The sequence below is a fragment of the Geotrypetes seraphini genome, chromosome 1 (assembly GCF_902459505.1).
Source record: "Geotrypetes seraphini chromosome 1, aGeoSer1.1, whole genome shotgun sequence".
NCBI classification, from domain to species: domain Eukaryota; kingdom Metazoa; phylum Chordata; class Amphibia; order Gymnophiona; family Dermophiidae; genus Geotrypetes; species Geotrypetes seraphini.
Genome location: NC_047084.1, coordinates 426,954,624 through 426,976,980, shown reverse-complemented (window position 1 = coordinate 426,976,980; position 22,357 = coordinate 426,954,624). Strand labels below are relative to the sequence as shown.

Genomic DNA, 22,357 nt, shown 5'->3' with positions numbered 1-22,357 from the left:
CATCCAATGCTTCCAGATGATCTTAAACCCGCCAATTTGAATCTTGGAGTTCAGTCAAAGGGACTGACACGTGAATTTATGAATCGGAATAGGTTTTAAGTTATTAATAAATTTTAATGTCTAATAAAATTCTATTGTCCTTATACAACCTAGGTAACTTGATACTTAAAATGTGACACAATCTCAATAGAGACAGGAGTTGCCATTCTAACCATAACCAGTCTTGAAGATTGAGCTCAGGGAGGATCCAATACATACCCTGACACATTATATACGCTTGATGGTACCTATAAAAATTGGGAAAATTAACTTTCCCCCCCCCCCCCCCCGCTACAATTGGTTTTTGTAAAGATACTAAAGCAATTCTCGCAGTTTTACCCAGCCAAACAAATTTAGTAAGAATACTATTTAATTTCTTGTGAAAGAACCCCTGAAAAAACACTGGCAACATATCCATTTGGTAACAAACAGGCAAAATAATCATCTTAACAGTTTGGACTCTCCCCCACCAAGAAAGATGTAAAGGGTTCCATTGCTCACACATTTCTGTAACCTTCAGCAGTACAGATTTTTCATTTACTTTCATCGTTTTCTGTATCCAAATACCTAAATATTTTACACCCTCTTCCTTCCAAAGAAAAGGGAATGTGTCAAATAATCCTTTTGGACAATGTACATTTAGTAGAAGAACCTCCGATTTACTCCAATTTATTTTATAGCCAGAAAATTTGCCAAATCGTTCAATCAAATCCAGTAAATGCGGGATGGAAGTTTCAGGATTCCTCAAATGAAGCAAAATATCGTCTACATATGCAGAGACTTTATGTTCCAGACCTGCATAAGGAATACCTTGAATCTCCTCTGCCTTTTGAATAGCCATAGGCAAGGGTTCCAGTACAATGTCAAAAAGCAAAGGAGATAACGGACACCCTTGTCTAATTCCCCTCTCCAGACGAAAACGTTCTGAAAAAGTATTATTAATATATAATCTGGCAGAAGGGGAACTATGCAAGGTTTGAATCATTTGTATAAATCCGGAACCAATACCAAACCAATCCATTGCTTGATACATGAAGGTCCACTCCACATGATCAAAGGCCTTCTCTGCATTCAAAGATACAGAGAAGGCTGGATCTTCCATAGCTTTTGTTAAATTTAACATATGAAAAGCCAGTCTGGTGTTGTTTGAAGAATGTTTTTGAGCAACAAAACTAGTTTGGTGTTCTTTTTTATTCAATACGAGAGGCCACTGAAAAGTTCTCAGCCCAACCAAGAAGAGAATGATGTGGCACCATGAAACTTACAAGTTATTTCATATAATTGAAATGAAAAGTGTTTAGAAAAGTGTGGAATAAATTGTAGGTTTCATGGTGCTACATCATTCTCTTCTTGGTTGGGCTAAGAACTTTCAGCGGCCTCTCGTACATTTATATCTGTCTAAATCACTAGATTAAAGTAAGTTTATCAGCACTGTGGTTTCTTTTGATTGCTGATGAAGTTCTTTCTAGCTAGTATGACAGAGGTGTGCAAATAGCTGTGTGTCTGCCACTCCCAGAGAGGTATGTGGGCATGTACCACCTCCTCCCCACCTCCAGCAGTTGTCAAAGCACAGAAACTCAGCTAGAGAGAGGAAAACAGGGGTGTGAGACTTTGGAGCGCAACAGGAGACGCCAGAGCTGCAGAGCTTTGGATTGAGCAGAGTCTTCCCACTGCAGGAGATGGAGGGAAGCAGCAGAGCACTCTTAACTCATCGGCTGGTAGCCCCAGCTCTGCCCGTTCCACCATTCCTGCAGCGCCCGCCGGCACTGCTTCTCAGAGCGACTGCCTCATGCCCGCCGTCTCCTGCCCCTCCTCCTCCTCTCCAGATGCCTCGCCATGTGCTGGGGCCCTCGCCGCGCACACCCAAGTGTGCACGGTGTCGCAACCATGGCTCCGTGTCAGCGCTTAAGGGCCACAAGCGCTTCTGTCGCTGGCGGGACTGCACCTGTGCCAAGTGCACATTGATTGCTGAAAGGCAGCGTGTGATGGCTGCGCAGGTGGCACTGAGGCGGCAGCAGGCACAGGAGAGCGAGGGAGTGGGTCTCATGCCGGCTCTACAGCTCTCTGGCACGGGAGGAAGCAGAGGTAAGAAACATGTTCTGGGCAGGTAAGTTATTGTTTTCACACACTGGGGTTGCGGGGTGGCTGCATTGGCACCTGAGGGAAAAGTTTGAGTTAGTTGCTGTGCGGTTTTGTTGGACCATCCAGAAAATTATTGAAAACGGTTAGATGGGATAATGTGTGAGGTCTGAAGAACAGGTGGGCTTCCTTCTTTAAGGTTTGTCATTCATTTTGGATAATTCTTGTGTATGGTCCAGGGAGTGCACAGTTCCTTCCCAGTTACCAAGTTTGGTTCCTTTCTAAATAAAACTGCTATCCCCAAAATTCTCTGTTATGGGCAGATTTTTGTCTTTCCTGAATTGTTTGTGCGGGAGAGAAATGGCCAGGGGCAGGGAAAAGAGTGATCCCAGTTCTTGATGCCTTGAGATGGGATTCAGTAACGGGGAGAGTAGATTTACTTTTTTATTTGTAATTGGAACGGAGTTGCTCAGATTTGCAGCCTTTCTGATATATAAGGGGGGTGGAGGTGGATCTGTTAGCAACAGTATAATTAGAAACATTAATGCATATGCTTGAGTATTCAAAAGGATTTGCTTTTCTTTCTGGAGTAATAAACCATGAGAAATCAACAGGAAAAAATCTGGTAATTTTGTCTGTGCTCCAGTCAAAAAATACGGGGGGGGGGGGGGGGGGGGGAGGGAATAGAAAATAATCACTTCCAAATGAAATCCAGGAAAACTAATTACAATCACAAAAATAACCCAGAGATATATCAACTGGAAAGATTCTCATAATATGCAATATGTAGTTTTATAGAGGTTGATGCTGAGAGACCAGAAGACCAGTTGGGGGGAACACTTTCAAATCAAAGTATATCTTTATAACACAAGGAAATTTTTATAGTTACATGAGATTTGCAATATCAATAGTACTTATAGGCAGTGGGGGTGTTCCCCCAACTGGTCTTCTAGTCTCTCAGCATCAACCTCTATAAAAATACATATTGCATATTATGAGAATCTTTCCAGCTGATACATCTCTGTGTTATTTTTGTGATTGTAATTAATTTTGTTATAGCAGCCATTTGATTATGCGATTTCCAAATTAGAATGAAATTCTTTACCTGTGGGACCATTGCAATCTGTATCTATTTTTGGAGAAAATATTCATTAGAGCCCTTTTATGTATTTAATAGATACTTACCCAGCATAGTTGTTGCTCTGGGGAATATGATTTTAATAATAATACAATTGTGCTCTAAAGAAAATCTGACTCACAGAGCAAAATACTACAATATTACTTATGTATGTGGTATAAATGTAATTTTGCTGAGACATAGAAAAAGAGATCCCACCATTAAACTGTATTCTTATACCTCTAGTCTTTTCAGGACTATTCCCCCCTTTTACAAAACCGCGGAAGTGGTTTTTAGCGCAGGCCGGTGCACTGAATGCTCTGCACTGCTTCTAAAGTTCCTATGAGTGTCGGGAGCTGTGCAGTCAGTGGGCCGGCCAGCACAAAAAACTGCTTCTGCGGTTTTCTAAAAGAGTTTGTGTGTGTGTATTTGGGGGGGGAGGTGGGGTTATATTAATATTTAACGGTGCAATTTGTTTTCTGCCATATGTTGTTTGAAAATGTAAACTTCATAGAACACCAACCTAGGTGGTACTTCAAGGTACTAAATCAGAATGAAGGTGTGTTCCTTTTTTCGGTGGTGGCTGTTCTGAGAGCGTACTTTTAGGATTTGACATTTTGTTTTCAGGCACAAGAATAGCTCCTTTAGTGAAAGATGTCATTTTCAAATTGAGATTATATCTTTGTTGAGGAAATGGATGGGCCTCTGTGACTTGTATTATATGCAATAAATATACTTACTGTTTGCAGCATATAAGAGAAAAAGATTTTGAATTGCTGTCTACTTCAGTTTCCTGTATGAGGGGCCGTCGAGAAGTTAGTCCAGCGACAAAGTTGGGGCAGTCTCCATTGAGGGCAATACACTTACCCCCTCTTTTACTAAGGTGTGCTAACCGATTAGCGTGGACTAATCGAATTAGCGCACGCTAAACGCTAACACATCCATAGACTAACATGCATGTGTTAGCGTTTAGCGCGCAATAATCAGTTAGCGCACCTTAATAAAAGAGAACCTTACTCCAGCAATCTTCCACTTTTTCCACTCTGTCGGAAAAATACAGAGCAATAAAAGTGGAAAAATCGCTGGACTAAGTGTACAGCCATCGATGGAGACTGTCCCAACTTTGTTGGTTGGGCTGAGAACTTTTCAGCAGCCCTCGTACCAGTCTACTTAACGGAATAAGACTTGAGTGGTATAAAATGTATATAATATCCATTGGCCTCAAAAACATATCTGGCATAATCAGAAAAGCAGAAAGGAATTCATGAATAAGGCAAACATAAAAAACAAGACAGCATTCGATCAGTTCATTTTTACATTTTATTAACAATTTAAAAACTGCAGAAACATTATAAGACTCATTTTGCATTTTTTTCACTTGCCTTTGTGGTTTGGCATGAGCCGCTTTGCTTAAAGAATAAAATCACGGTGTATCTCCAGTGACTTAGGGCTCCTTTTACGAAGACGCGGTAGCGGTTTAACGTGCGTAATAGCGCACGCTAAACCGCCGGCTGCGCTAGCCGCTACCGCCTCCTCTTGATCAGGCGGTAGTTTTACGACTAGCATGGGTGTTAGCGTGTGATGAAAAGTCGCGCGCATTAAAGCCGCTACCGTGGCTTCGTACAGGAGCCCTTAGTGGTCCTTTTATTAAGGTGCGCTAACCGATTAAGAACATAAGAACATAAGCATTGCCTCCGCCGGGTCAGACCAGGGGTCCATCGCGCCCGGCAGTCCGCTCCCGCGGCGGCCCTCCAGGTCCATGACCTGAAAATGTTCCCTACCTAACCTAAAAAGTCCATATCCTATTTGCTCAGTGTCCTGTGAGGTAAACCTCTATCTGTACCCCGTTATTCCCTTCGCTTCCAGGAAGTCATCCAGTCCCTTTTTGAACCCCAGAATTGTACTCTGGCTTATCACCTCTCCGGGAAGCGCGTTCCAGGTGTCTACCACCCGTTGAGTGAAGAAGAACTTTCTTGCATTCGTTTTGAATCTGTCTCCTCTCAGTTTTTCTGAGTGACCTCTTGTTTTAGTTGCCCCTGCTAAAGATTAGCAAGCGTTAAATGCTAAGGCGCTCATAGAATATAATGGATGCCTTAGCATTTAATGCATGCTAAATCAGTTAACGTGCCTTAATAAAATGACCCCTTAGTGAGTATTCATGTAGTTGCATTCTGAACTTCTGACAAAATGCAAGTTTTTACACATTTGCTATATTTTAAAACTCCATATCTTGATTGATATCTGACACAACTGATACATCTAAAAATGTCTTCATTATCAATCCATCCTTTTTTTTTAAAAGGAAAGCGACATTTATGATCTTTGAAGTCATATACTAAGAATTATAGACAAACCAAAGCAAGGATTTTCTTCTTATAAGTTCAGAATGGTCCATAAGTCGGAGGCATAGGAGGGTGGTTTGAAAAGTTTGGTAAAAAAAGCAAGTTAAACAACGTAGTTTCCATCAAGGGCTATATACGAGTCTAGATATTTTCTAGTTTTTTTCATATCGTAGGAAAAATAGTTTACGACAAAACTGGAAACTCACTGAACTAACCCCCTCCTTTATAAAGGTGTGCTAGTGTTTTTAGTGCCGGCTGCCGCGGTAACAGTTTCAACACTCTTAGGGCTCCTTTTATCAAGGCGCGCTACGAGGATTAGCGTGTCGGACATTTCATCACGCGCTAACCCCCCGCGGCAAGCCAAAAAACTAACGGCTTGTCGATGGAGGCGTTAGCGATTAGCGCGGCAGGCGGTTGAACGCGTGTTAACCGCCTAACGCACCTTGATAAAAGGGCCCCTTAGAATCCCTATGAGCGTCCGAGCTGTTACTGCCGTGGCTGGCGCTAAAAACTCTAGCATGGCTTTGTAAAGGAGGGGGTAAGTGTATAGCCCTCGATAGAGATTATTTTGTTTAACTTGCTTTTTTTTTACCAAACTTTTCAAACCACCCTCGTATTGAGGAAGCTGTTCAAAAGCTAAAAAAAAAAAAAAAAGTAAGCACAATGAGATATAAGGCATAATTTACTTTCCAGTGTATAGATCTAGGGCTCCTTTTATTAAGGTGTGCTAGCGTTTTTAGCGCATGCACAAGATTAGCATGCGCTATAGCGTGTGCTAGCCGAATAATTACCGCCCGCTTAAAAGGAGGCAGTAGCGGCTAGTGCATGGGGCGTTTTAGCGCACCTTTGTAAAAGGAGCCCCTAATGTAACTAGTGGCTGAACCACTGAGCAATGCATATCTGTCCTATATAAAATGGACTTGCCATTTTCTTGTATTCAGATTTTTTTAAAAAAGCCTTGATGTGTTACAGATAACTGGGTGTTGTTCTATGATGATTACGCTTCCAGAGCCAATTTAAAAATATTCAAAACGAGCCTACCATTTCTCTTTTGAACAATGCTGCGCCGATATTGCAGGGTCAGACCGATGGTCCCTCAAGGCCCAGCAGCCCGTTCTCACGGAGGCCATTCCAGGTCACGACTCCCTGGCCAAAACCCTGCACTTTCAATATAGAAAAATGAATACTATGAAATCAAGCTTCCGGAATTAGTGGGCCAAAAGCAATTAGCCAAAGCCTCATTAGGAACTTAGGGCTCTTTTTACTAAGCTGCAGAAGAGCTTCTTATCTTGGGCTGGCGAGGTAAGTGCTCCGACACTCATTCAATTCCTGAACATCAGAGCATTTACCTCGCTAGCCCATGGTAAGAAACTCTTGCAGTTTAGTAAAACCCACTGTTAGTAAAGCCATCTAAAATATATATATATATATATATATATTTTTTTTTTTAAGTGAAATTACCAACATAATAACCAAGCATTAAACCTCTTGTACAGGTAAAATGCAATAAGAACATAAGAATAGCCTTACTGGGTTAGCCTAATGGTCCATCAAGCCCAGTAGCCCGTTCTCACGGTGGCCAATCCAGGTCACTAGTACCTGGCCAAAACCTAAGGACTAGCAACATTCCATATAGAATCTCAAAGAATAGCAAGATTCCAGAATCCCAGAGAGTAGCAAAATTCCATGCTACCAATCCAGGGCAAGCAGTGGTTTCCCCCGTGTCTTTCTCAACAACTGATGATAGAAATAACTTTTTTTTTTTTTTTCATAAGCCAAAAAAATTAAAAGGAAATTAACCACATATATAGATATACTCTGGCCCACAAATTAGGAGAGATGCCATGAAAGAACTTCAAGAAGCAAAAAGAATTACAAATGATAAAGAAATCTGAAGTCCTGTGAAGATTTATTCATGCACATTTTAAACTATGGTACTTTGTGTGTCTAAGTGCTTTGAAAATGAGCCTCAATATACTCGAACCCCCTCTTCTACAAAGCTGCACGGCAACAGCCCTGAAGCCCTTTTAATCTCTATGGGCTTGAGGGCCGTTACCGCACGGCAGCCGCTAGCGCAGCTTTCTAGAAGAGGGGGTAAATCTAAACTTTTGTGTCACTTGGATCAGGCTTTTGTCAGTGAGTAAAGCAATTTGAGGATTCAATTCAATCTTTTCTAGGTAAAGTTCTAAACATATTTATGGATTATGAAATTGGGTCTGTGAGCGGAGGGCAAAGGATAGTATTAAAGGGCTTTGGTTTTTCAAAATAAAATCTATGAAAAAAAACATGATATACCAAAAAAAAAAAAAAAAAGGTTTCTCAGCGATCAATCATGAAACAGATAAATCTCTCACATTTGACGTTAGACCAGCCATAAAATTCACTGTAAAGCAGTAGCAGAAAATTCCTCTCAGAAACAGCAACAGAAAGGTGTCCAGAAGAAATTCACTTACTGGTTTTAATCTAACTCATATTGTATAATGAAGGGAATGCACTTCTGAGTGCCCTGCCAAGACCCTCATCACCTCTCGCCTAGACTACTATAACCTGCTTCTCACTGGCCTTCTACTAAACCATCTCTCTCCCCTTCAATCTGTTCAGAACTCTGCTGCATGCCTCACATGCCATCAATGTCGCTATGTCCACCTTACCCCTCTCCTCAAGTCAATTCATTGGCTCCCTCTCCATTTCCACATAGAGTTCAAACTCTTCTTAATGTAGTATTCACTCCACAGCTCCTCAGTATCTCTCCTCTCTCCTCACACTCTACCCTGGGCACTCTGCTCATCGGATAAATCTCTTATTTGTACCCTTCTCCTCTGCAGTCAACTCTGTCCCTAGTGGCGTACCTAGGGTATGTGGCACCCGGGGCCCATCATTTTTTGACACCCCCCCATCTATATGAAAAATATGATTTTTAGTAACAATCTACATATCGCACCACAAGAGTGTACCTAGGAAAAGGCTGCATCTTAAACACTGCACTGAGCACTAGAACACCAACACATACATTGTAAAACTAAACAAGCCAGATCCCGCACAGTCAATTGATCCTGTAGTCAATACCAACTGAAAACTGTGTTCTTTTCATACACACAGAACAGAGATACACCCTCGCCCAAAATGGAATAATCACAAACTAAAAATAGAAATATGTAGACAAAAGTTAAACTGATCCGCCAAGAAACCAGACCCTGGATACAATGCAACACCACAAAAAACAGTAACACATGTCCTCTAATACAGTGCAAAATATAAAGACAGTAAATGTAAATTTGAAAAAACGGATACATAACAATCACCACTTTATAAATTAACAAATAAAAATAAAACAAATAATGAGAAATAAAAAAAATACCATTTTATTGGACTAATCCCTGTAAGCTCGGTCCCCATCCCCGCAAACCACCTGATTCCATCCACACAAGCCTTGAATTGTTTATATTAAAGTATAAAAAGAAACAATATTCTGTACAATTGTCAATTTATAAATCAGCGTCTTCTCCCCACTCTCTTCCCCATTTCCCTTCAGCATCCTCAGCCCACTCTCTCTCCACTTTCCTTCAGCGCACGCACATAAAAACAAGCAAGTAATTTTATATCATTGTCATTCTATTCATTCATAGAAATTAAAGTCTAGATAATGCCAGTCACATAACAAAACATGATTTTACAAAAATAATTCCTTGCACAGTCAAGCCTGCAAGGATTACTAGATGTCTTTCAGCAGCTCCCCTCCCTCCCTCCCCCTTACCTTTGTGGCCAAGTCAAAATGATCTACCAACAATAAAATTTTAAAAACACAAAGCACGCTGTACGCAGAGAAAATGTTAATTATCATTTATATTCCGCGGGTTTTCAAAGAGGTCAAGGCAGATGACTTTATGCAATGTCACCTCAGTAACAACTATACAAAAATAGACAAATATTCCCCCTCCTTTTTTACTAAACTGCGATAGCGGTTTTTAGCATAGGGAGCTGCGCTGAATGCCCCAAGCTGCTCTCAACGCTCATAGGCTCCCTGCGCTAAAAAACGCTATTGCGGTTTAGTAAAAGGGGGCCATAGTGCAAAATATAGACAGCAGATATAAATTTTCAAAATGGACACATTTTGATCACTAAGTTGAAAATAAAATCATTTTTCCTACTTTTTTGTCTGGTGATTTCATGAGTCTCTGGTCCTTCTTCTGGTCCTTCTTCTTTCTTCTCCTGCCCCCCCCTTTCTTTCTCTCTCCCCCTGGCTCCCCTCTTTATTTCTGCCTTTCTTTCTCTCTCCCCCTGGCCCCCCTCTTTATTTCTGCCTTTCTTTCTCTCTCCCCCTGGCCCCCTCTTTATTTCTGCCTTTCTTTCTCTCTCCCCCTGGCCTCCCTCTTTATTTCTCTCTCCCCCTGGCCCTCCTCTTTCTTTCTGCCTTTCTTTCTCTCCCCCTTGACCCCCTCTTTATTTCTGCCTTTCTTTCTCTCCCCTTGGTCCCCCTCTTTCTTTCTGCCTTTCTTTCTCTCTCCCCCTGGCCCTCCTCTTTATTTCTGCCTTTCTTTCCCCCTTGACCCCCTCTTTATTTCTGCCTTTCTTTCTCTCCCCTTGGTCCCCCTCTTTCTTTCTGCCTTTCTTTCTCTCTCCCCCTGACCCCTCTTTATTTCTGCCTTTCTTTCTCTCTCCCCCTGGCCCCCCTTCTTTATTTTTTCCTTTCTTTCTCTCTCCCCCTAGCCCGCACAAAGCCATCGTGCCAATTTATCCACTTCCACGATTCTTTCCCTACCCTCACCCCCAAGCCAGCAGCCGATTTCTCCCTGCTCCTTCCCCGATGTCCTGAACTTTATCAATTCACTGCTGTTGCCCGCTTCAGGCCTTCCTCTCTGTCGGGTCCTGTCTTCATGAAAACAGGAAGTAGGCAGGACCCGGCAGAGAACAAGCCGGCAACAGCAGCGAATTGTAAACGCTGCTGCTGCCCGAAGAAGGTAATGGAGCACCGAGGCAGTCCGCTTCTCCCCCCTCCCAGCCGAACCCCCGCTGACCCTCCTATCTCCCCCCCCCGTGAACCTTTCCGACCTTCCCAGCGAGAGCAGCAAACCTCCTTCGCGGCTTTCTCCTCCCTCTGCCGCGTCACTGATGATGTCATCAGTGATGCGGCAGAGGGAGGATAAAGCCGACGCTACTGGAGGGAGGTTTGCTGCTTTCGCTGGGAGGGTCGGAAAGGTTCACTTGGGGGGGGGAGAGATAGGATGGTCAGCGGGGTTTCGGCTGGGAGGGGGGAGAAGCGGTCTGCCTCGGTGCTCCAAGGCCTGGCGCCATTACCTTTTTTGGTAATGGCGCCGATGCTGCTTTCACTGGGAGGGTAGGAGCGCGATAGGGACTGGGCCAGCTGTGCACCCCCCCCTAAGGCGGCACCCGGGACGGACCTCCCCCCCCGCCCCCCTTGGTACGCTACTGCCCTGGGGAAACAGCCTGCAACAAGATCGCGCGATGCCCCCCCTTGGTACGCCACTGTCTGTCCCTTCTACCTTGCTGCACCGAATGCCTGGAACAAACTGTCTGACTCAATACGTCAGGCTCCATCTCTGACAGTATTCAAATCCAGCCTCAAAGCCCACTTCTTGGAAGATGCTTTCATTTCCAAACTCCAACCCACCTTCTAAGCACCAGTATCATTCCCTCTGTGATCCCCCCCACCTAAGCACAGTGTATTGATACACCCTCATGCCCAGTTTGTCTGTCTTGACTAGACTGTGCTCTTCTGAGCAGGGACTGACCTCTTCTGTGTTTTGATGTCAAGCGCTGTGTATGTCTAGTAGTGCTATAGAAGCGATTAGTAGTAGTAGTAGTAGTATAGTAGTAGAGTGCAAGGCTCACCACAGCAGCAGGAGACACTATTTCAGATAAAAATACTTTAAATCTCAAAAAAGCAGAAACAGGCACAATAGGTTCGTGCTCTGCAAAAAAAAAAAAAGTCAGTTCTCTCTGTGCGAAACAAAACCATTAATGGTGGTACATCAAAAGATTCTCTTTCTTCTCTCCAGATTCCTTCCTGTTATATATATGTTTTGGGGTTTTTTATGAACTTTATTTAGTTTTTAATGCCAACAAAAAGTGCAATACAATTTATATACAAATAATGATAATCAACTAAGCACTTATAATCAATCAGTATCTATATAAAAGATAAAAATTCCCTCCCCCATCCATCATTGCCATCAGGAATAATACCAAAACAAAAGATATACCCCCCTCCCGCTCCCACCCCCCCTGGATGTATGGGTGAAAACCAACGGAAAATAAAGATAAAGATAAAAGACAACTATAGCAAATCTACAAAAGACGAGATATGAAGCACTGACTAATTTGGGATAATATTACGGCGTAAAAATGAGAGACCTTTTCAAAACCGATTCTGTGCACTTCAGTCAATTCCGCTCCACTAGAAGTTTTAGAGCGAGTTCTTTGCGCATGGCTGAGTAGATTTGTTTTCATTTTTGTAAATCAAATAACTTTCCAAAGTGCAGTGGGTGCTTTAAGTTTAGCAGTGAAACTGCATGATAAGGAAGTTTGCTGGTTGCTTTCTCTCTTTTTTTTTTTTTCTTTTTTCCAAAATATTTTATTGGATGTTTGAAAAAGTTTACAAAAGAAAGAATAGAAAAGTTACAATAACAAGGTTAATAAATAACCATTGCTTGCTTGTAGTCAATATTACCATTATAATAGATGTACACTATACTGATATTCCTGAGGATTAAGAGAGGTTCTTTTCCTTATAGGGATTACCCATAAGGAAAGTTAAATCCAGTTCCACTACACACTCATATATATGGCTAATTCTGGGTTTTACTAAATACACAAAATTACAGAAAGCTCTCCACGTCAATCCTCCCCAGTTCCTCAGCGATACCACTCAGGGCTCGATTACTCTCACAGCCCCAAGCTTTAAGTATCTGATCGTCACTGGTCCATTTATTATAATACACTTCTCTACGTGTTTCTTTATAAGGTCTCTTCTACCTCAACATCAACTTTTTAGTAAATAGTCATACATTTTCATAAGCATTATTAATATGTTTAGCACTTAAGTTTCAAGTTTCAAGTTTGACCTTTATTTGATGAATCGCTTATAATAATATCTAAGCGATGTACAGTATTAAAAACCATCAGAATGTGGTAATACAATTAGTTTACAGTAGTTACTCATAAGACAGACAAAATTAGACGAACAGGAGGGGGTGGGAGGGAAGGGGAAAAGTTACAATCTTGTTCTTTGTTAGAAATTGACATCGAAGGGGAAGCACATCGGGTAATAAAGGGTTAGGAAGAATATTGGACCTAAAAGGTGGTATTTCATATGTCAAACGCGTCTTGAAATAGGTAAGTTTTTAAAAGTTTTTAAAATTTTCTTAAACATAACAAGGTCAGTTTCGTTTTTAATGAAATTTGGAAGGGAGTTCCACAGTGTGGGGGCTTTTACAGAAAATATATCATTTCGCCTAGTGCCTATGACTTTTAATGAAGGGACTGAGAGCAATTGTGAAGAAGAAGATCTAAGAGAACGTAAAGTTTTGTGTGGGACAATCATTTTTGCAATATATTGAGGTTCATTGAAGGTTAAAGTTTTGTAAACCAGGAATAAAATATAGAATGCTCAGTCAGGGAATATATAGACTGACATGTGACATGTTTTGCTTGTCGCTGTATCAAAGACTTTCCTGAAAAAGAGGTTTTTAGCATGGGCTGGCACAGTAAAAGCTCTGATTGATTGATTTATTAAATTCATTTTCTAGCCCGTTGACCCTGAAGTGCTCAGAACGACTTACATGTTAAACATACATATTATCTAATCTAATCTAGTATTTGTGAGTCGTGCAAACCTATACAAGCTCTAGGTGCCTTGAGGAAAGAAAGGGAAGGGTCAGGGTAGAAGGAAGGAGGAGGGACGAAGAAGGGACAGGAAACAGGTGAGTTAAATAGGGTCAGATGCTTAAGAAGATAATATATAGTTGACAGGTTACAATCTGACATAATTACAGAACAAATTTATGATACAAAGTTGTATCCTAACTTGATATAAACCAGGGATCTAGTACAAACAATTAGATTTTCCAGGTTACAATTTGCATAGTTATCCTTGACAGTGCATGTTTTTTCAATGCAAGTTTTAAACATTTCTCTGCAGTCCATTTGTTATGGGCAGGTAATGGCTGTTACTTATTTTCTGTGTACTGGAGCTTACTAAAAATGTGATAATGTAAGGGACATAATATACCTGGTGTAATTATCATTGTCTTTAAGCCAGGTATTACTAGTCAGGAATATGGCACAGTTTTTATCTGAAAGGTCTTTTAGTATGGTGTCTTTGTTATTTACTAGTCTGGTTTTTATGAGGGTGATAGATATGTTTTTTGTTTTGGGGTCGTATGAGGAAAAGGAGATTCCTCTCTGGTTGTGGAGGCTGTGTTGGGAGGGATTTTTCAGATCAGCATATCTGCCCTGGTTGATAACTGGGATAGGAAAGCACATGACGGGTATGATTATTATAAGTGTAAGGCATAGCATTGGGATTGTTGAATTATATTTTTAATTTACTTACCTTTATTGTGTTGGTTGGGCAACAGGTGGAGGGTGATTGGTGTATATGTAATATGAGTCTAGGGGTGGGGTGGGCCTAGGCAGAGCTTGCAGTGTGGCTGTGGAGCCTATCCCCTAGAGGTGGGCATTTTTCAAAAGTGTCCCAGATGAGAGTCAGAAGTAGCAAGAGAAGAGAAGTGCAGTCCAGGTGGAAATAGCTGGGTTTATATGAGTGCAGGAAAGTTGTAAAATGGTTTGGATTCAAAGGCTTTAGGCTGTTTCTTAAGGTGAGATAGGAATTCTATGAGCGTCGGAGCATTTACCTCGCCAGCCTGCGCTAGTGAAAGGAGTCATAAATGAGAATGATCTTTCCAATTGACTATTAGCTTTCACAGGAGAGAACCCTGAGACTGAAAGTTTAATCTCAGCTTGCTCCTTGTGATCCTTGGAAAGTCATTTAGGTTGCCCCAGGTACTAGTTAGATTGGGAGCTTGTAGGGACAGATAGGGAAAATACTTGAGTACCTGATTACAGTGGGTGACATTCTTCATGAAAAAGGTGGTTAATAAATCCCAATAATTAAAGCTATAGAAATTCAAAAGTCAATTAATGCCATATCTATGTACTTCAGAAAGAGAAGTAGAAAGTGCTAAAGATTTGTAAATTATGAAAACTCTGGCCTACATTTCCAGGGCCTACCTTTCACAAAGCTGTAATTCTATAAACTGCCCCACTGAATGACTGATACATGATTGGTGGCCGTTCCTTAGGCAGACGCTGCCAACCGCACCATTTATAGAATCTGGGCCTATGATCCATATTCTATAAACAGCACCTTAAGATAAGCACCGGTAGGCACCTAACTTAAGTGGAAAATGGCATGTAACAAAGATTAAAAGCAGTTAAAAAAAAATAATTTCAAAACAGCGCCTACATTTCAGCTAGAGAGGTGCTTTACGATGCTTCACATCACTGGAGGCGTGGCTAATGTCGGAAGTGGCATTAGACATCGTAAAGCGCCTCTGTAGCTATGATTGAAATGAAAAATAGGTACCTGAAATGTGGGCCTTGAAAAACCTGGCCTACATTTCCAGCACCTACCTTTCACAAAGCCGCAATTCTATAAATAGTGCCGCTGCGTGTCTGACACACTATCGGTGGCTGTTTCTTAGGCGGCTGGCGGCAGCACTGTTTATAAAATCCGGGCCTATGTGAATTAGAGAAAGTTGTTCTTTGAGGTTAAGAATATTGTTCAATTTGTCCCAAATATCAGTTTGCTGGTTTCTTTTTAAACATATACCTTTCTTCTGTATCCAGTGTTGCTTTTCTTTGCATATTATTAGAAGACATAACAGGACTATGAAGCAACTATTTATATTGTTAAGGAAACAATATAAAATACAGTACAAGTTTAAAAATCCAGACTGCTTGTGGATTGGGTCAGTCCTGATTTTTAGATTTTTGTGGATTACCAGGAAGTACATTAAAAAATTCACCCCATCTATCTCTTTTCCCCCCATCCAGCATCTCTCTCTGCCTCCCTGCTAAGTTTGCTCAGCACAGCTGTGAAGACGCTGGTGTGGGAACATGATCCTGTGTGCATTGCTGTTTGGTTTGCCCGTCCCACCCCCTGTGATGTAGACTTCCTGCATCAGAGAGTGTGGGACCAACTGACACAGAAGCAACATGTGCAGAAACATGGTCCCGTGTCAGCATCTAGCCGTACCTAGGAAGACGAATACAGCAGCAACAAGAGGGTAAGTGAGAGGGATGCAAAGAGAGAGAGAGAGATGCACCTCCATTTACAGAAAAAACAATTTTGGTTAGTGAGTCCTGATTCTCAGATGGTCCAGATCAGTGTTTCTCAACTTCTTCAAGCCCAGTACCCCCCCACCCAAGTCTAACAAATATCAATCAAGTAACACTGCCCAAGCTCTGCCCCAGACTCACCCGGGCTCTGCCCCTGATTCCATCCCCATAATAATAATGCAATTTCTTCCATCCATTTTTCATATATTCACAATATAATCTTATTAATAATAATAATAATTATTATTATTATAACTTTATTTTTATATAATGCAATACCACAAACAGTTCAGAGTGGTTTACAGAGGAAGAGACTGTATATAGACAGCGATATTACAAAAAATTTTCAAAATTTCGTTAGCATGGTAAGATTAATCAAATTTTTCCTGGAAGTGTTTTAGAAGTGCATCAAGGCAGAAATGGAGTCAGAGAAATTTATCAAAGAGATAAGCTATGATTGACTTCCTAAAAGTTTGGAAAGAAAGTGCGTTTGAGATAAAGTTGGTTAAACATTTATTCAATTTGCCTGCTTGGAATGATAATGTTCTATCGAGGAATCTCTTGTAGATGGATGGAAAAGCAAACAAGTAGGCATTCCATGTACAAGTTGTGCCTGGAAATTCGAAATGATGAGATAGATAGATTGGAGATGAACCTGTTATGGTTTTGAAGCAAAGGCAAGCAAACATAATGGCAACCAAAAAATAAAAAAAACCCCAAAGTGCACTGTATGCAGAGAACTGTCTAAAAAAATCAATCCAACAACAAAATAGAGAGATAACTAATTTGAATCTGTAATGAAAAATCACAAGACCATAAGACAATCACAGGTCTTATAAAGATTATCAATTATTGATAATCTTTATAATGATATAATTGATAATCTTTATAAGAGCTGTGATTGTCTTATGGTCTAAAAAAAATCAATAACATTAAATGTTAATTATCATTTATATTCAGAGTTTTTTTCCAAAGAAGTCAAGGCAGATGAATTTAAAATATGCAATGTCATCTCTGTAACAACTATAGTGCAAAATAGAGACAGCAGATATAAATTCTCAAAACGGACACATTTTGATCACTAAATTGAAAATAAAATCATTTTTCCTACCTTTGTTGGCAGGTGACTTCATGAGTCTCTGGTTGCACTTCCTTCTGACTGTGCATCCAATATTTCTTTCTCTTCCTCCTGCATGCTTGCTCCCCTCCGGACCTCAGTCCCTTCCCCAATTAACATCTCTCTCTGTCCTCCATGAGTTCAACATTTCTCCCTCTCTCATCCCCCGGATCATGTGCAGCATTTTTCACCACTGCCCACCAGTCCCATTTCTCCTTCTATCACACCTCTCCAGCACCATGCCACATCTCTCCATCACTATGTCCGATATTCTTTCTCCTTGCATCCCCTTCAATCTGTTCCTGTTCCCTTTCCACCACCATATCCAACATTTCTCCCTCTCATCCTTCTCTTCCCCATGCATCTCTGCCTCTATCTGCCCAATTTTCCTCTTTCTTCCTTTCCCCATGTGCCACCATCTTTTTCTCTCAATCACACACTTATGCCCAATTCTCCCTTTATGTTCACTCCCTCCTATGTCCCATGTTAGTGCCCCCTTCCTCCCTTCCTTCTGTATCCTATGTTCATGCCACCTCCCTTCCTTCTGAGTCGAGTTTGTGTCCCCTCCCACTCCCTCTCTCTCTGTGCCTTCCAGCCGTTGTCACAGAATTGTGCCATTCATTGTGTGTCCTATTGGGTGCTGTGTTGAAGATCCTATATATGGCACATGGCAAGGGGTCTGAATTGATTTTCTACTTTTTTTTCATTCCGTCGGGAAAAATATGGAATGAAAAGTGGAAAATTGCTAAACTAAGGGCTCCTTTTACTAAGCTGCGATAATGTTTTTAGCGCATGCTAAACCCGCGCTACGCTGCTAGAACTAACGCCAGATCAATGCACTAGGGTCTAGTGCGTGCGGCAATTCAGCATGCGCTAAAACCGCTATCTCAGCTTAGTAAAAGGAGCCCTAAGTGTATAGTCCTCAATGGAGAACTTTTCAGCGGCCCTCGTATATAGAGCTCTCTGAAAAGCAAACTTTTAAAAAATAGATTTCACTATATATTATAATTAGACTACTACTATTAATTATTTCTATAGCACTACCAGACAAATGCTGTACAGCAGGGGTGTCCAACCTTTTGGCTTCCCTGGGCCTCATTGGCCGGAAAAAATGTTTCTGGGGCCGCACAAACACGCCAACGCTGCAGCAAGAGAGAGGAGGGAGCCAGCAAGATGGTAAACATCCGGGGGCAGCAGAGGAAAACACTGCATCGCCCTCGACCGGGGCCGCACAAAATACTTCACGGGGCCGTATGCGGCCCTTGGGCCGCAGGTTAGACACTCCTGCTGTACAGAATCACAAAGACAACTAAATTGTCAGTTTAACTTTGTTGTGAATAGAATTGACTTTAAGAGGAGCTTAAGAATAAGATATTGATTGCATCTGATTTCTGAATTGGTTCTGTATTAGGAATTTAGCTATTTCATGTTAATCAAATGTTAGCTGGGGTTCAGCATATTGCACTACCTTTTTCTTCCAAAAATAAGTTTTAATTGGTCAGTTTTTGAAACATGTAGGCGCTGACAATGTGTACATTCAGTTAAATAATTTACAAGCAGAAATGGCCACATGTTCAAGAATTTCAAAGTTAATCTTTCTGTCCTTATTTTTGCCTAGAAGGAAAAACTCAGAAGCAAGACCCATACTACATTGGAGTAGCAGGATCTGCAGTGCTGTCGCATCTTCTTTCCCTGAGAGCCTCTGTTGAACCTACTGATTCCATTAAAACTCCTGAAAAGAAACCATCAGATCCAGATGCTTTCGATAAGGAAGATGTTAGCCAGTCGCCTAATCCTGATCAGCAATGTGAAAGTACTGATAGTCCAAGATCCCTTTCGTCTTCGGATAGCGAATCGGGAAACGAGAGTGAAGGGTCAAAGGAACCAAGTGCTGATTGTTCAAGACTTCCGGTTCCTTCTTCAAATCAAAGGGATCCACTTGAGATGCTGATCAAGGTTTTCCCGAATCAGAAACGATATAAGCTAGAAAGCATTTTGCAGCATTGTAGAGGAGATATTGTACAAGCCATAGAACACATCTTAAATGGTCAGGAGCATAATCATGGTACTGGGGATGCTGAAAGCCCAACAAAAAGTGAACTTGGTACCTTGCAGGGAACTTCTGCTTTTAGCTTTGCTGCGCTGGGGATTGGGACAGTTGGGACTAAGTCAGCATTTTCTCCTTTTCATACTAATTCTGCATCATTGGCAAGCCATCCAAACCTTTATGGCTTAACTCCTAGAGTGGAGATAAGCCCGCTGAGACTGGCATATTCCTCCCCAGGAAGAGGACTCCCTGGATTTATGTCCCCGTACCTTGTGTCTGGACTGGTTCCAGCTTTACCTTTTCGCCCAGGGGTGGACTACATGTTTTCAGGGATGGTTAGGGATGCCTCATATTTTTCGTGCAAGGACTCATTAGGTAGCAATGGATTTTACTCAAGGGTTAATCAAGAAAACCAATAGTGCCTTTATACATGTCTTCAATATCCAGTTCTGTGGACTTGAAAGAGAGAAGATAAGCCATTTCATCTATTGCAAAGCTTTTATCCTAATTCATATGTTTTGCAATGTTTTATTTGGTGATTTTTTTACATGTATCTTCTGTAAAGAAACTACGAAGTCATTTAAAATTTAGATACAGAAGTTGAATTTTTATTTTGTTTCAATTTGATTTTAGTATGGTCTTCAGACTGTTTTAATTAGATTAATTCTAATACCTTCATACAGAAATATCATATTGTACTGCATAAGAAATAATATCAGAAAACAAAATTTTATTTATTTATTTTTTTGTTCTTGGGTAATAAGTGTTCTTTCTTAATTGCCTATGCCACAAAAGTATAGAAAATGGCTATCATTCCCCTCAAACTTTGCATTTTTTGACTAGAACATTGATATTTTGAAATTTACCTTGCTTTGCAGAACATTCCAGATTGATTCCAAACCGAGTAAACTTAGGCCTGTTAGGATATTCCTACATGGCAAACAATACAGTAGGCATGCCACCTTTGCCACTGGTGTAAAAAAAAAAAAAAAAAAAATTTACCGCACAGCAATTCAGATGATAAGGCTTTACCTTTTTGCCCAGGGGTGGACTACATGTTTTCAGGGATGGTTAGGGATGCCTCATATTTTTCGTGCAAGGACTCATTAGGTAGCAATAGATTTTACTCAAGGGTTAATCAAGAAAACCAATAGTGCCTTTATACCTGTCTTCAATATCCAGTTCTGTGGACTTGAAAGAGAGAAGATAAGCCATTTCATCTAGTGCACAGCTTTTATCCTAATTCATATGTTGGGTGGAGGAAGGGATATGCTGTGGGTGTGCGTACCAACAGTGTACTGGCAAACTGTGATAATGGTGCATGGCACTTCTTACCACTGGATTAACATAGGAGCCTTTAGAGCCCACAAAAAGGCAGGTGGTAAGGACTTTTCAGGTAAATTGTTACCGCAGTACATCTGGGCAGAAACCTGCTTCAGTAGACATAACTACAAACCAAGCTTTTTTGACCCTTGGTAACTTCTGAATTGCCACGAACCAAAATTAGCAGAAGGCAACTGCTGCACAAATTTTGGCCACAGGCCTTAGTATAAGGGCTCCTTAGAGTAACTTCAAGAACTTTCTAGAACTTTGCATCAATATAAATAGTAGTACAGTATAACTATAGAGCTCAGTTCAGTTCCAACTGCCTAAATGGTAACATATCTGCATTGTTTTAGAGGTCATCCAGAGGCTGCAAACAACCAGCAGATACCTTTTGCTATGTATGTGGCTAAATTTATCAAGACAAGAGGGAAATAGTACTCTAAAGAAGTATCTGCTGAGATATGCAATGCCTACAAGGCATAGTTTTGCATGCCTGTTGTGGATCAAAATAAACATTGGGCACTTCATTTCCCATGTGAGCACTGCCAAAAAGCTCTGGAAGATAAGACAGTTTTGTTTCTCACGATGGTGGAATTTCTACTATACAATTTCTTAGTATCGGTGGTGTAGTGGCGGGGGGAGGGAGTGTGTGGATGGTCCTGGGTGTTGTCTTGGTGGGGGCACCGGCACCTTCCTCCTCTCCAACCCACTGTTGTGTGCGTACCTACCTAGGGTCAGATACATAAAGCTCCCACACCACGGTAAAAAATACTATGGTGGGAGCAATTTTTCTTTTACAAGCCATGCTCAGCACAATAGCATGCAAATTGTATGCATGCTATTGGTGCAGAGAATTGCGGGTAAAAGGGGGGAGGAACTGTGACTGGCGTTTGCTCCTCCTCCTGCCTTGTCAAAAAAAAGCAGTCCCTTCTATTATTGCCTGCCAACACAACTGACCAGGGCAGGGGAATCCTCCATCATCTGAGCCGGCAGGACTCCCCAAAGCTAAGTCGGCTCACTCAGTAATTATAGATTTTAATCAGTTTGATATACCGCAAACTTACAATGCAATCTAAGCGGTTTACAATTTTAAATAAAATCACATATTGGAAAAGAATTACATATGCTAGATAAGAAAGTCCCTACCAATAGCCTACGCAAATACACAAAAACCAAAAGTATTTTTTAAAAACTGTAAACAGCCAATTCCAAGGGTGAACCTGCTGAAATAAATATGCCTTAAGCTATTTCCCAAAACAAGGTAAAGAATGCTCTTCTCAGAAATAAGAAGGCAGAGTTCCAAAGAATTGGGGACTGATTTAAAAAAATGCACCTCAAAGAGGATTACAGTAGTATCAAAACCTTAGTAGGCGTCTTGACGTATGATGAGTACAGCTGGGAAGTCATTGGAGATTTCAAAATGGTAGCATTCCTAATGGATCTCAAAGGCATTTTCACCAAGATTCCCTGCTATCTCTGCTTTCAGGACAGAAGGGACACAATGGTGCACTACCAAATGCAGGACTGGCCACAGCAAATCAAGTTCTCAGTGGGGAGAAATAACGTCAAATGGGAACCACTGGTGGACCCCTAGAAGGTGCTAATGCCACCACTGTACATCAAATTGGACCTAATGAAACAATTTGTCAGAGCTCTAAATATAGAGTCAGCAACCTTCAAGACATCTTCCCTAATCTGTCTGTGGCAAAGGTTAAAGCTGGTATCTTCATTGGACCACAGATAAAGAAGATCCTGGAGTGCAAGGAATTTCCCAAAAAGCTAACCCGGAAGGAGAAGGAAACTTGGAACAGCTTTGTCACAGTGGTTCGGGTCTTCCTGGGCAACCACAAGGCCAAAAACTACATAGAGTTGGTTGAGAATCTGGTGAAGAATTACAGTAAAATAGGCTGTAAGATGTCTTTCAAAGTCCA

The 22,357-nt window shown here is 41.2% G+C and overlaps 1 protein-coding gene across 2 annotated transcripts; it reads left to right on the top strand.

Moving 5' to 3' along the window:
* The first annotated feature begins 1,641 nt into the window (after window positions 1–1,641).
* DMRTA1 (DMRT like family A1) lies at window positions 1,642–20,143 on the top strand. 2 transcript variants are annotated; one of them, XM_033919048.1, is made up of 2 exons: window positions 1,642–2,124; window positions 18,672–20,143. In XM_033919048.1, the coding sequence occupies exons 1-2, from the start codon at window positions 1,719–1,721 to the stop codon at window positions 19,517–19,519; spliced, it is 1,254 nt and encodes a 417-aa protein (XP_033774939.1). In that variant the 5' UTR covers window positions 1,642–1,718; the 3' UTR covers window positions 19,520–20,143. The 2 variants fall into 2 exon arrangements, with proteins under 2 accessions (XP_033774939.1, XP_033774947.1); XM_033919056.1 differs by having other exon boundaries at window positions 2,001–2,146.
* Window positions 20,144–22,357: the final 2,214 nt, after the last annotated feature.

Bases quoted from the DNA above. Each gene is read 5' to 3' on its own strand.
- DMRTA1 (XM_033919048.1), top strand. From the start codon at position 1,719: ATGGAGGGAAGCAGCAGAGCACTCTTAACTCATCGGCTGGTAGCCCCA. The intron at 2,125-18,671 runs GTAAGAAACATG...ATTTTTGCCTAG, and splicing joins TGGCACGGGAGGAAGCAGAG to AAGGAAAAACTCAGAAGCAA.